The following is a 14,039-nucleotide window of genomic DNA, read 5'->3' on the forward strand; positions in this document are numbered from 1 at the left end:
AAAATAAAATAAAATAAAAACTATATGTATATACTTCACTGAATACCAGACACGGTAATAACAAAATTAGTCAAAGCAAAATTAAAACGCTGTGCTCACTTGGTTTTACAGAAAACATTACATCACATTATCTTTTATTACTGTAGTGTATTTACAGTACATAAATAAATAATGTGTATTAACCTGTTCTTTTGCGTTCTCGTGTTAATGTACCTTTAAGAGACGATAAAACGTTGCCGTGGATGAGCAGCCACTGTTGTACTTGTTAGTTTTGTCCAGCAGGGGGTGCTGTTGTCATTGGGATAGTGTGTATTGTGGCTCTCTCTCCAGCGTCGCCTTATAGCTGTGAATTAATATGTGTCCGGACTGAGTCAGGAGACCAGGTGCATAAATCTGACTCGATCGTGGATCACTGTCATCAGATGAACCGGTCCGTCACGAAAACCGACAGCGCTGCGTGTAAGTGCGCCTTAAAAATGACGGCGACTTATTAAAACGTTCTTAAACGATGCTTTTTGGCTAGCAGCGTACTTTTCACAAGATTTGCTTCCTATTTTAGGAAATGTAGACAAATACAGATAGTAATAATCTCAACTTTGAATTACTGTTCATAAAAATACATCCAGTATATCATTAGAAGTGCTACAGGTATACGCGTGTGGCTAGAAAGTGGGACTATATTTTTTACATATTAGCTTAATTCGATTACAGCTTTAATTTGCTCACTGCGTCATAGCAAATGTAGCCTAAACGCAGGTAAACAGATTTCTACCGTAGTTTTTTGTTTTTTGGGGGGGTTTTTTTAAGAAAGAAAGAAAAAAAAAAAGTTGTATGTCAGCTTGCTGCCACACGGGCCTGTCAGGCCATTTGTCAGGAACTCAATAAATTTGTCAGTGGAGGAGGAAGAGAAAAAAAGCAGAATTCAATAAATCATAACATAAACAAATCTAGCCATGAGTTGACAGTGCTGTATTATACTTTGGCTTAATCCTCGGGGAGCTGGGATTATCCTGCACTGGGCTATCGTTTTTTGGGGGTGGTGGTGATGGCGGGGCTGCCTCAATAAAATAAGAAAGGCCGTGTGGTTCAATGTGGAGTAAAAAGCGGGAAAATGTGACAGAGTGGGTAGAAAGACAGTTCAAATGACTCCTTTGTTATCCTGCATGGTAACATTTATGTAACTACACCAACGATTTGAAGAATAGTATTTAAAATAATGGCATGTAAAATACAAATAAATAAATAAATAAATATTTAAAAGCGAGGTAAATTTAGTAGTCCTATATCCCGGCTCTCACAGGCCGATGGGGCCCTGGGCTGTCTCACTGTTTGTTGTTACAGTGGTTCACTGACTGTTCACTGTCTGAAATCACATTATAGCTGCATGAATTTTTTTAGCCCGTGAAACCAACGAAGAAGTGCAGAAAACATTCAGTATCCCAAATTAATTTACCGCTGATTGATCGGAAATTGACGCTCAAACCTTTATAATAATCCTCCCTGTTGATCCACGAGGCTCAGCCTGTCCGTTGACTTGATGGGGAGAAAAAACAACAATTTTTTAAGTGATCTCCCTCTGAAACTCTGTCACAGCCAAAAAGACAAAAGACAAAAGAAGAATATGACACATTTCTTCCCCCAGTTCGCTGAGTCTCCCTAGGCTCAGAAACTGCCCGCTGCTGCTCAATGTGAAGGTTTTGTAGGTGTTGAAGTGCAGATCGGCAGCAACAACAAAAAAAATAAAGGAAGTGTGTGTGAGAGATTTTTTTTTCATTCGAGTTTTAAAAAAGGGGGCATCGTGGAGAGCTTAGACTCATTAAAAGATCAAAGTGAGTTAACTATCAAAGTCTTCAAGCCCTGCAATTTAGGGAGCCATTATGGCTTTGGTTTGCTACCTCTGAGGATGTGAAATGCTCGTCCCAATTTCGCTGAGGTGTTTTATTTATTTTTCTAAAGAAAAAAAATTCTTATCGGCGAGCTTTGTTTTAGGAATAATTAATAATATGAGCGTTTTAGTATAAATGAGCCTATAATGGTAAAGAAAAGGGGGGATTAGATGAGGTGCAGCGCAGTATTACCGGCCCACACATGCGGGGTGATATGGATTATAGTTTTACGTTTTAAAGGTGAGACTTTGCGTCGCTGCATTGATTGTAGCCTCCGGGTTTAAGCAGAGCAGGCCGGGCACTGCTGGAGTTATCCTCTGAGCTGGAAACTGAATGAATTGTGAGTGCCTCCCAAAAACACACCGCAGTGTAAATGTAATTAAAGCAGAACGATTGTCCGTATTTTTTGTGCCCATATTTCAGTTTTATTAAATTTAAAACGGTGTTTTAATTTGATGAAATTATCGTAATTATTTCGTTCCCTTTCCTGCAGTAGGCTTTCTCTTCTCTTTTTTTTAATCGGCCTACACTGATTAATTATGATACATTAATTTTACTCCTGCGAGTGGGCTGTATTTATTTCCTTTCTTCCTTATGCACTTTCCTTATATATATTTTTTAAATTCTGCCTTAATGAAATTGAAAAGTTTGACTTTAAAGAAGGCAAAAGTTTGCGCAAAAACCGCAGTTTTATTTTGCTTCAAAGAAGAAAAAAAACTTTCCTTCCGCGATCATTCCAGTGTGGAATCACGTTTTTGCTACTTCCCCAATTGAAATGAAAATTATTATTAAAATTATTATTTATTTTTTTTAATGTTTTTACTTTCAGAATTATTAAGTGAAGCCTGAAACCAGAATTACAGCGAACTCCTGCAGGAACGTTAGCCTCTCTGAGGGCGCATTATAATGATCTCTTACCTTTCCGATGGACGTAACAGTTCTGCTTAGCTTAAAGTAAATTGCCTAACTTTAGGGACCATTGCTTTCTGTTCTGCACACCTGCTGCAACGTTTTTTTTCCGCCCTGGAAGGCGAGGGAGGGCTTGTCATGTAGTGCCTCATTAAAACACCGCAGGCTGAAAGTCGGCGGATTGATTTATTGAATGAATGTTTGATGTCCTCATTCACGCGAGTGACCTGGCCGATAACTGCTAAATGAATGGAGGGAGGAGAGGTATCACATGCTTTTCTTCCTTTCCTTTTCTTTAAATGTATTGATTATATTGTATTGGTAGTCCTCCGCTCCTAATGCTGCTTAGTGGTAAGATAATCCAATATAGTGGGCGGAGGTAATTGACCCCATGTTGATAGAAGCGCTGGAAGGAAACCAAGCAAACCGGGGGTGGATGACTTCATGAGTGGCAGGTATGTCCTCATTTTAGCAAGAACACGAGTCCTCCGATGAGAAATGCAACGAATTTAAATATTTATATTAGATTTCGGTGTGCTGTAAACATTTCTGCGATGGTTAAATCCATCTAAAACTGCCACCGTTGGTGAAATCTCCTCTCTGCGCCTGTGTTTTAGTGATCGGCAGCTGTTCTCTTGTTGAACAGCAGAGGGCAACGCCAACAATCTCTTCTCTGTTTCACCAAACTGGGCTACAGGTCATCGCCTTGATGCTTCACAAAGGCTGTAAGAAACAACACACAGCAGGCCTTTGGACTGAAGGTAAACACTGGCTGTGGAGATGTGATATACTGACATATGATTTTTTTTTTTAAGGGTCCATTTTTTTTTCCTGAGAGGAAATATTGCATTAAATTATGTAAAAACAAATACCTGTTTATTTGCACAGTTTACTTAAAAATATATTGTTATTATTATTATTATTACGTGGAACCGTTATGACACTTTAAATAAAGTCCACAAAAAGCTATAGCTCACCCTAGTATAATATAAATATAATATTTACTATAATATAATATTTACTGTTCCCCGGCCTTCTCCATGTGTCCACTCTTTTTTTTGCCTACCCGGGGTGTGTAGCTATAGAAGTATATTACATTGTGCCACGCAGCGTGTCACGGGACACAGTGGACGATCTCATTAGCAGCCCTGTAATTTCAGGCAGGCCTCAGTGCATTAGGGTACCCCTCCGCAGATTTTTAAACATCTTGATCGCACCTTGGATTTTTTTTCTGATAATGTCTGATTTTTTTTCTATTTGTGAAATCTGAATTCATGGGTTTTTATTAATGTACCTTAAAAAGCACGTGGATTTTTTTTAACTGATAATTTCAAGTATTTGTAATATGGGGGTTTGTTCTGTTTTGCTGTGGGATCCTCACATTAAATAATAATATTAATAATAATAAAATTAAAATAAAGATCAGTTCTTAAATAAGAAGGTTGTATTTATTGTCAGGAAGATCGTGTCAGTTATTATTTATTTATTTATTATTTTTCCTCTCTGACCTTCCTTAAGATGAATAGCTGTGGTTGGCAGAGGCGACCTCCGTGCCGGACAGCCCGCTGTTATCGCCACTGATCGCCAGGTGCATCAGCTGAAAGGCAACAGCAGCTTCCACTGGAGACAATACACAAAAGAGCGTGGAAACACAAACACACACATACACACACTGCCTAAATTCATATGCATTTTTTTTCACAGTATATAACAAATGTCCACTGAGTCCACGGAGGGCATTTTATGGCATCAAAACGGCGCATTATTTAATCCACCACACAATGTAATAATACTTCAATTGTGTTATTATCTGTATTATTATTGTTGTTGTTGTTGTTATTATTGCTATGATGGCAGGTCAGGCCTCAGTAAAATATCACTTTGGGCTGTCTGCTTTAGGTTGCCTGTCTGTGTGTTGTTATTGGACTGTGTGGAGCTCACTGTACTCTGCTCCAATAGCATCCCAATAGCAGTGAATGGAGGACTGAAAAAAAAAGTGTAGCCATGCATGCAGGAGTGGGAGGATCTACTCGCTTCAATCTCGATCTCAGACTTTTGCAGCGACAGGGGCACAACCAACCAACCGTCTCTGTTACTTCCAAAGAGTTACTGCCGGGACATCCTACACACACACACTCATACACACACGCACACACACACACACACACACACACTATACTATCTTTGGATTTGTTCTCAACTTTTACTTCTGCGCTTTTTTCCTTGGCGAGACTGTAATCCCGTGAAGACATTTTTCCAGACTTCTCCCGTCGGCTTAGGGGCGAGAAGATAAAGCTTCCTCGGTCCTCTTATCATAACAGGTGACTGTTCAGAGTTTCCACAGTTTCTTATTAGCTTTGTCTTCCTGCACGCTTCTCTGACACATCAGGGATTTACATAGCCAGCTTTTAACTGCCTTTACCTTTTAGCCATTGCGAGGACAAAGTCGAGTTTTTCCTCCTCACAGTTTAGTTTATTTTCCCCTTTCCTCCTCCGAGCTGCAGGCTGTATCCCACACGGATCTCAGACGGCTTCCTACACAGCATTTCCCCCCTCCGATCAGCACTGTGTGCCCGGGATTTTCTTGTCACGTCTGACCGTATTCTTATGGATATTGCAACAGGTCTGGTGTCACTGGAGCGCCTCTCCGCGGGTGAACAGTCCGAGACGTGCATCATGCTAGACGGCATTAAAATAGAAGATCACCCCCTGCGATCGGGACAAGCCACACTCGGAGTTATGCTCGGTGAGTCTTCTTTTTCTGTTGTGTAAATTACTCTGATCTGCGCGATCAAACGCTCGCTTGTGTTTGGATGTCATTATAATATTTCATTTTCTTTTCTCTGCATGCGCCCACACTGCTGTTTATTTCCTGATATCAGTTCAAAAGTATGCAAAATCGACGAAAGGTCGCACTCATGTGTGCAAATGGATATAATAACAGATCCAGATAAAGAGAAATAGCCCCTTTAAAAAATGTCTCTCTCTCTATATATATATATATATTACTATTATTGTTGCAGTCTGGATGAAGGCGTAATTCGGGCCTTATATGAAGAGTAAATAAAACCAATTACAACCCTGTTTCCTTTATAATAATATCTTAAACCTCAGCGGATTTCTTCAAACAGACTGGCAAAATCTGAAGTGATTTGGGGGCTTCTCAGTTATCACTTATTGCAGTCCTTGATTCAGGCCTATTTCCTTTCTTTCTGACGGGAAACTCTTGTGCCTTTTTCCAGGGACTGAATGTCATCACAGATCCGTGTGTGAAGGATGCCAGCGTCCCATCTCCGACCGCTTCTTGATGAGAGTCAACGATTCCTCGTGGCATGAAGAGTGTTTGCAGTGCACCGTGTGTCAACAGCCCCTCACCAACAGCTGTTACTTCAGAGAAAGGAAACTTTACTGCAAACACGACTACCAACAGTAAGCACAGTTTCCGGGAAGGACTTTTCGCTTTCCCTCCCTCTCTGTCTCACTTTCTCTCTCTCCCTCTCTCTCTCTTTGTGTGCATTTATTCGCATTGTTTTGGTGATTCGGTGATTTTTTTTTAAATCTTTTTTTTTTTCAAAAATGGGTACATTGGGTGGTTTCTGTTGACCTGACCCAGAGGCCTCCTGTGCGCAAAGGTGCACCTGAAACGTCATTCAGCTGTAGTATAAAATGCTATTTGAGTTTTTAAAAAGATGTAACCGTGGAAATAAGGAGACTTAAACTAACCTGTTGCCATCGCTCCTTCCTCCATTGGTTTATATTTACTTCATGTAAAATGCATATTTAAAAAAGAGAAAACGGGATTAAACCAAATGTCTTTTCGTTGTTAAGAAAAAAATATATATATTTAATATTATAAGAGTGCTCAGACTCGCTGCTCGCATTAGCGGTCATATATTATTGTCGTGTACTTGGCTTTATTATTGTTACACTGGCCCACGATATTTCCACGTTTGTCTCTTCGCAGCGATGCATTTATAGCAAAAAGATGCGATCCCACTCAGGCCCGAGAATATGCAGGCGTGGTGCAGTCTTGATTTTTATTTTTTCCGCTTATTGTCATACATTTTCACTTTACCAGCAGCCGCTTCAGAGTTTTTCAAATATGGAAAACGTAGTCTGAGACTACGGCGCTCTTACGATTTATTTTCCGATCAGCTCCTTCATTCTTTAAATCACTTTTTTTCATTGATGTAATCAGATTTTACTAGTTAAAATAATAATATAATAATAATATCATTATTACCGTTTTAAGTTATTCCAACTCTTCTTATTCGTATTTGGTTTATTAGAAATGCGTGGCAGGCATTTAACAGTTTATTGAAAAGCAATATGCGCAAAATATTGCACAGAATTACACCAACCTGCAAAGCTGAGGTTATAATTAAAAGTTCGGCCATGTGCAAAAGCGCGATTCGAAGTGCATAGATAAAATTATATATACATGCATGTATAAATCTGGTGTAGTCATTAAATTTTCAGCTTTTCCAAATATCTAAACAATAATGATAATAATAATAATAATAATGATTACAATAAAAAAATTGGCTGTAAGTTAAATTGCTATACTGCGGCATTACATCAGCAGACTGAGTGCAGATTGTTCATCTGGACATTTGCTTGAGAAAATAAAACACCATAATTATTATTACAGCTAATGCTCATATATATATTTTTTAAAACAAAGGAGAATTGTATTTATTTTTTGTGCAATTAGACTAGTACAGTCTTAAAACTACAAGGAATTGTCCCATTGTTTTTTTTTAATTAAAAGCTACAATAGCTTTATGTTTTAATTTAGGCATAAGACAGAAATCATTTTAAAAAATGTAAGTTAAATTGCAGGTGTTAAATTTTTCCCATGCAAACACTTAAAGCAGGACGAGCATTCACTGTGAAGCAGAATAAATTAGTGAATGGAATCAGTAAATTATAACAAACCAGCAGAGATGGCAGATATAGGGAAGCAAATAGTGAGCTTAAATAACACAAGTATTACAATAGTGAGGGTTGCTGTTTGGCCTATGAGGACCCTGGGGTGGCCTGTGTTTCTCATTGCATGAGCGCTTTTCATGCTTGTCACTAAATTTTCAGCTTTTTGTGTCCGGCCTTTTTAACAATTCTACTTCGATTACCGGGACATTATGGCTCTCTGTTAGATACCGTGCAAGCAACAAAGAGTTACATCTATTGCCATGCGTGCCATTCATCCAGCTCTGTGACAGGAGTGTAGTCGGCTGATAACAATGGAAAATTCATAGCAGTAACTAGGGGATACCAGAGTCACGGCGTCACGGCTCAGAGGTGCCTGGAAGTTGAGACAGTCCGGCAGGGAGCGAGAGGGAGAAAGAGAGGGAGAAGGGATCTCTTTCTCATGCCTGCTTCAGCGTTGTCCATTTGGAGAATTTCTGAAATGAATTCGGTTTGTGTAAAAAGAAGAGATAAAGACAGACATGCCAAGACTGGCAGGCTCTGTCTGCCTGCCTGATAGTGTCTACTGCCTGGCGTTTAGTTTCTGATATGCTCTTGAGGAACCATATTTGGAATATAGCTGACCATTTCCCTCTTTTTCCCTCTCTGCCTGGTGAGCTTGTGTGGCAAAGCTGATCACTGCAGCCAAACGCAACAACCTGCTGGGCGCCGTCCTGCTCTCACACGCTATTATTCATCACGTCTTTTATTCTTCTCCCACCTCCTTTTTTGTTTGTTTGTTTGTTTGTTTTAACTCCTCCCAGGTTTGGTTTTGGTCTTTGACACCGACACAAGTATAGTCCCTGCCTTTTTCTTCGTTTTCTTTTTTTAACGTTGTTTATTCCATTTGCATTGATGGGATACTTAAAGATGTAATTGGCACCTTTTTGACTTTTATGACATCCATTTAAGATGCATTTCTCAGCCCACAAACTGCTTTGGGCTGCGAAGAGAGCTCCTAGCCATACAGAGGTCTACGTGCCTAATAACATTCCTACAGCAACTGATTCATGCCCCGTAATCAGCTCTCACTAGCTATAATAAATCAAGGAATTGGCAAGCAGTCTTTTTTCACACCTTTGGAACAGGTTTAAGTGCAGACAGGGGAAAACAATTGTGTACTGTATTATTAAAACTCCCACCAACCCAGTTCAACACAACCTGCTCCATATAGTGCAATTATATAGTAACAAGATTGGATTTTATTAGTCTTTTTCCCATATGTTGGCTTTGAGAGTGTATGCACGAGTGTGTGTAACTGACCTGTGCTCGCCATTATCTGTTTTGTTATTTCTTTTGAATGAGGAATATTTTTGATGGTATTAAGAGTCCTAAAGAGGCCGTCGCCATGTGAGGTAAAATGAAAAATTAAATGTAATGTATTTACGGTAAGAATATTTTGAGGGCAAAGAGCTGTCAGTTGGACGAGAGGTGTAGTCGTGGAGGAGCAACAAGCTCAAACGAGACACGCGGTATGTGAAAGGTAGTGTGGAATCGGGCCAATCCGACCGAGTTTGTTGTGCCCTGGTGTTCGGAGGTCAATTATACATCATTAGAAAGAGAGAGATCTTTTCCCCAAGGGGGGGGGCTTTTCTTCTAGCCGAGCAGATGCTTTGAAAGCAGCCGTGTAATAAGGCTTATCATTTGAACCCAAGTGTTGGACAACACCCCTGTAATGGACTGTCTTGTTAGAAACTGCCATAGGCTCCATCTACAAAACATAACATTAACTAACTATATTATACACCACGCCGCCTACTTTTGGGTGCCGCTGATGCATAAAAAACCTCTCATTTCATAGTGGATTTTTTTTTCCTCATGCTCTATAAACTTTTATTGTCTAGCAACATGTTATTTTAAAATGTTCCATTTGTAAGCCATCCAAATACATCAGCTTGCATATTTCTTTTTTTAAAATCTTTTACCTCACGTGCTGGAGGCTAAATTTAATTCAGGTCACGGTAGTATGAGCAGTAGAAAAACACAGCGGTGATGAAGCCATAAAAGAAGAGCTCCCAAAACTGGTCTTACCTCCCATGTATTCCAGGACGATCCCCCGGTGTGCTGAGAGGTGCTTTTTAGAACAGTTTGGAGCGCCCTCCTGTGAAATTGTTGTTTTTTAATTAGCCGTGCTTGGGACGCAGCAGCGGCAGCAGTGTGTGTGTGTGTGTGTGTGTGTGCCGGATAGATGCTGACGGCTGGGTTTCTGTGTTAGCTCACCCATTTTGTGTGCGTGTGTGTGTTTTACACTCACAAGGACACTCCCGTGTGGCCTGGCACTTGTGAACACTCACTATATGGATAGCAAACATTTAAAAAATAAAGAAATAAAAATAATTTTTTTAAAAAGCCACCGGGATGTGTTTTGTGCTGCCAGCGCAGCTGGGTAGTTTTGCAGTTAAAGACTGTCCTTCTGTATTTTAAAGTGCTTCACAGGCAGCTCTGCAGGCAGATGCGAGTGTGTATTACTGCTTTTTGTGTGTGGAAGGCTTCCTTAACTTTCTATTCCTTAATTCTGCCTAAAAAGGATAAAAATGTGTCTTTAGCTGCTGCTCTTGGGTAAATAAGAGAGGACCTCTACGGAGAGACAATTCTAATGTTAGAAACACAAAACTGGATAATATTGCTTCAGCTTGCTGGGATTTTTTAGTGCTCGGCAAGGAGCTAGCTGAAGCTGGCCCGTTCCTCTGCAAGGAAGTATTGGGTTTTATGTCAACATGGCTCGGCCTGTCCCAGCAGCATACTAGGATGCATCATCTGTCATCTCATGGTTTACTAACTGTGCACCCCACCCCGCCCCCGAAACACATTTAGACCATTAAAAAGACCTGTTAAAGTGTGTTTATTTGCATCACTACCAGCATCTGTGGGTTTTTTCTTCTTCTTTTGTTGTCCTTTCTAGTTCCCATAAAGTGTGATATTAAATTTTTCCGTGAGCTCTACATGTTAAAAAAAAAAGGTGTTGTACGTTTTTAAGTTACATCCATAAAGAGTTCACTGGCTTTGTCTGCCAGTGGCTTTCTGACATAATCAGTAAATATCAAGTTCAAGTATTTTGTTATCAAATCGAGTGATGTCATTGATCTTCCTGTTTCTAAAGGCATTTCCCCCCAGTGTTTTAGTCCTCCCTGGGTGCAGGGGATGAGTAGTGTGTGTGTATGTGTGTGTGTGTGTGTAGCAACAGTTGGAGCACAAAGCACTTTGCAGGACGCTATGGGAAGCCACAGAGGCTCAGCCATGGTAATGCCCATCACCACTTTAGAGGCCAGACTGGTGGCAAGGGATGTGGAAAGAGGTCTCTGTGGCTTTGTGTGGGGGGGCTGTTGTGCAGGGGAGGAGAAGGATCTGCAGAGGGATCTGCCTGGTGTGCTCACATTACACTGGATGATAGCAGAGGGGTGCAGAGGAACTCAGGCGTGCAATTTGTTGGTAGCCACAATTTAACCTCATCTCCTAAAGCCAGCAGTTAGGCAGCCAGTGGGACATGTCAGTCAGTCGGGAATGCTAATCAGCGACGGTCGAGAGAAAGCCCTCGACTCGGCGATGCAGGGATTTTCATTACCGGTTCCAAGTCCTCGGGCCTTCAGGTTTATTTTCACAGCGTGACAACTCTTCATAACAAAAAGTACGACAACCACAAACCATTAAATGCAATTTACAAATTAGATTTTGGCTAAATCAGTGAAATACTGTAATGGCCTCCTTAAAGTAGCCAGCCGAAAAAATACACACGCTCAGCAAATGTTTTCAATTTTGATTTCCCAGATTACATGTTTAAATCAGGACAGCAAGCATTTTCAGTAGCCGGATTTTTGCAGCTACTATAATGACTTATTTTTAAAGGACGCATCGTTTTCCACGTGCCACTGAGAGGGTGACAGTTCCTAATTATTAGCAACACTTCTGATTACATTTCAGATCTTTTCATCTTTTGTCTGGTTTTATAGCCTGGAAATAGGCCACACTTGTTCCTTCAGGCTGGCAGGTCGAACGGGCATGAGAAATTGAGACATGGCCTCTGCTGCTGGCTCGCGATATTGCCGCTGGCCCCAACTGTGTATATGTGATCCCACTCTGGAATGTTTTTCCAACACGTAGGCTTTTCACAGATACACTAGAGAGGACTGGCATCATAGTGGCAAGTGCTGCATTCAGACTGTTGTGTGCCCAAGGCTTACTCTCACACTCACGTCACACATTCTAGCTCTACATGGGAATGGGCAGAGCAGTGTGTTTGTCTACATACACCCCACGTTTTTTTGTTTTTTTTTGTGAGGGTGTGGGCGCATGTGCATGGGCACTTGCTTCCTCTCTCTCAGCCCCTTTCTGTCTTTTGTCTTTAATCTAAGCAAGATCCACTGCCTCTCATTCACACTGCGTTGTAAAAGACACATTTCAGCACCTCGTCATGTTATGTTGGTCCTTTGAATTACAGCAGTGTAGATTTATTTATTTATTTTTATTTATTTATTTGCACAGATGCATCATAACACATTTCATTGTCTTCTTTTTAACCCTTTTAATCTTCATCAAATGAGATTAGCCCCCAAATACCGGTATTCCTGCCCAAAGTGACTGACAGAGATTTGCACTTTTATCATTAAGTGTGACACTAAGCTGGTCGGAGCTTTGTTTTGAATGGAGGGCCTGACGGAAACGGGGGCTCCTAATCCTTTTATTTGTGTCAGGCCTAGAAAGAGGGAAGAATGGGGCCGGGGTGGGATTGGGCTACAGAATGCCGTGGCCCTTAGTCCCCTCAAGACCCGAGCTACACAGCCAAGTGAGCATGAGAGTCATCTTATGTGGTCTGTGCACTCGAGTAGACACACACTCACACACAGGGGCATGCATTTTTGCATCTGCAGGACAGCATGTTTCAAAGTTTGCACCAGCATCTGCGCACAGTACAAACCACACGCAGGATTTTCTCCTACCTATGCACACAATCAGAGATAGATACACACAGACACGTACCTGCGTGTGTACCTATCTCTGTGAATCTGAGCAGATACACACACGGAGCGTGTACCTGCTCAGATTCACAGCAAGCATGAGTCCTGCCTACAAGTGCATAAATTCCAGTAGCAGGAGGTTCAGTCTAGGATGAGATTAATAAAGTTTGCCAGTTCCCTGGTCGAGGTCCAGTGCAAGGCTTTTGTCTGCAGCTCACATCGGGTTGTGGGGCTTCGGCTCCTTTTGTGTGTGCACCCTTGTGGTAATCCATCTCCAGCAGGAGTCCCCTGGGGCACTTTATTTACTCATTCAACTGTTTGGAAGTCTGTTAGACTGCAGATCAGATGCAGTGAGACCAATGTGATTACTTTAACCAGCACTTGCAGATTCCTGCCCAGCATCTTCTCTCACCCTGAACTGGTTTTGCTCTGCAGGTGGGAGGGAAGGTCCACACTGGCTCATCCTCCCCTGTCTGTCCTGTTTACCGGCATGGTTTTAGGGCCTGTCCAATATCGTCTGTTATGAAAATCCTGCATTAGATATTGTACCTCCTGTGCCCACACACTGTACAGCTGATAAATCCTTTATTATCTTTGTGTATCTGACTTTGCTTTTCCTTTTTTTTCTCTCCCTTGCATCTCAAAAATACAACCTTTAAAAACTGATGGCTTCCTGAATTTTTTTTGCTCTCTCAGTATGTCGTAATTCAGCACCCATAGCAAGTGTGGTGTCACAGTGTAAAAACTAACATCTATGTTTTATTGCAAACAGTGAAATGGATTTGGTTATCCATCCATCAACATAAACCCAGAGCTATGTATTTGGGGCTAACCCCCATGTTAAACCACTGCAGGCTGTCAGGGCTCTCTGAATTTACTCCTCGTGTCTTCCCCTTGGCGTGGCTGGGGAATATGGTTGCGATCAGCTGCCAGCACCGGCATCTAGAGCGAGAGCTCCCTAAACTTGCTGTTTAGAACCGGCCGCTGATTGGTGATGGCTGTCTTGGCAAGAAAAATAACTCCGTATGAAAACAGTGCAGATTGGATTTCTATGCGTCTGACTCACTCCCGTCCTCTCTGACTGGCCCCCCCACGGCAAGCCAGCATGATTTGTGCATGAGGTCCCGTGACCTATAGAAGCTTCAAAAAGCAGCGAGGGGAAATATTTGGATGATCCTGATGGGGGAGTGGAGACACGGGAGGGAGGCAGAGATGATGGGGGGGCTTGGTAAGAGCAGGGTTAAGCGATGTAAGGCAAGGCAGATGTGGAGAATCTGCAGTGCAGCCGTTATGAAAAGGGAGTGTGTGTGTGTGTGTGTGTGTG

At 41.4% G+C, this 14,039-nt stretch overlaps 1 protein-coding gene across 3 annotated transcripts in view; it reads left to right on the forward strand.

Moving 5' to 3' along the window:
* Positions 1 to 334: 334 nt before the first annotated feature.
* Positions 335 to 14,039, forward strand: part of lmx1bb (LIM homeobox transcription factor 1, beta b) — a 51,475-nt gene continuing 37,770 nt past the window's right edge. Inside the window, exons 1-5 of one of the 3 annotated variants that reach the window (XM_005729537.1) lie at positions 335 to 459; positions 3,413 to 3,556; positions 4,314 to 5,116; positions 5,419 to 5,541; positions 6,038 to 6,224. In XM_005729537.1, the coding sequence (XP_005729594.1) occupies positions 5,472 to 5,541; positions 6,038 to 6,224 (257 nt within the window). In that variant the 5' untranslated portion in view covers positions 335 to 459; positions 3,413 to 3,556; positions 4,314 to 5,116; positions 5,419 to 5,471. The other 2 variants (XM_005729538.1, XM_005729536.1) reach the window with 2 other exon arrangements.

This window comes from Pundamilia nyererei, unplaced genomic scaffold (assembly GCF_000239375.1).
Source record: "Pundamilia nyererei isolate P.nyererei 1_Seehausen unplaced genomic scaffold, PunNye1.0 scaffold00033, whole genome shotgun sequence".
Classification (NCBI taxonomy): domain Eukaryota; kingdom Metazoa; phylum Chordata; class Actinopteri; order Cichliformes; family Cichlidae; genus Pundamilia; species Pundamilia nyererei.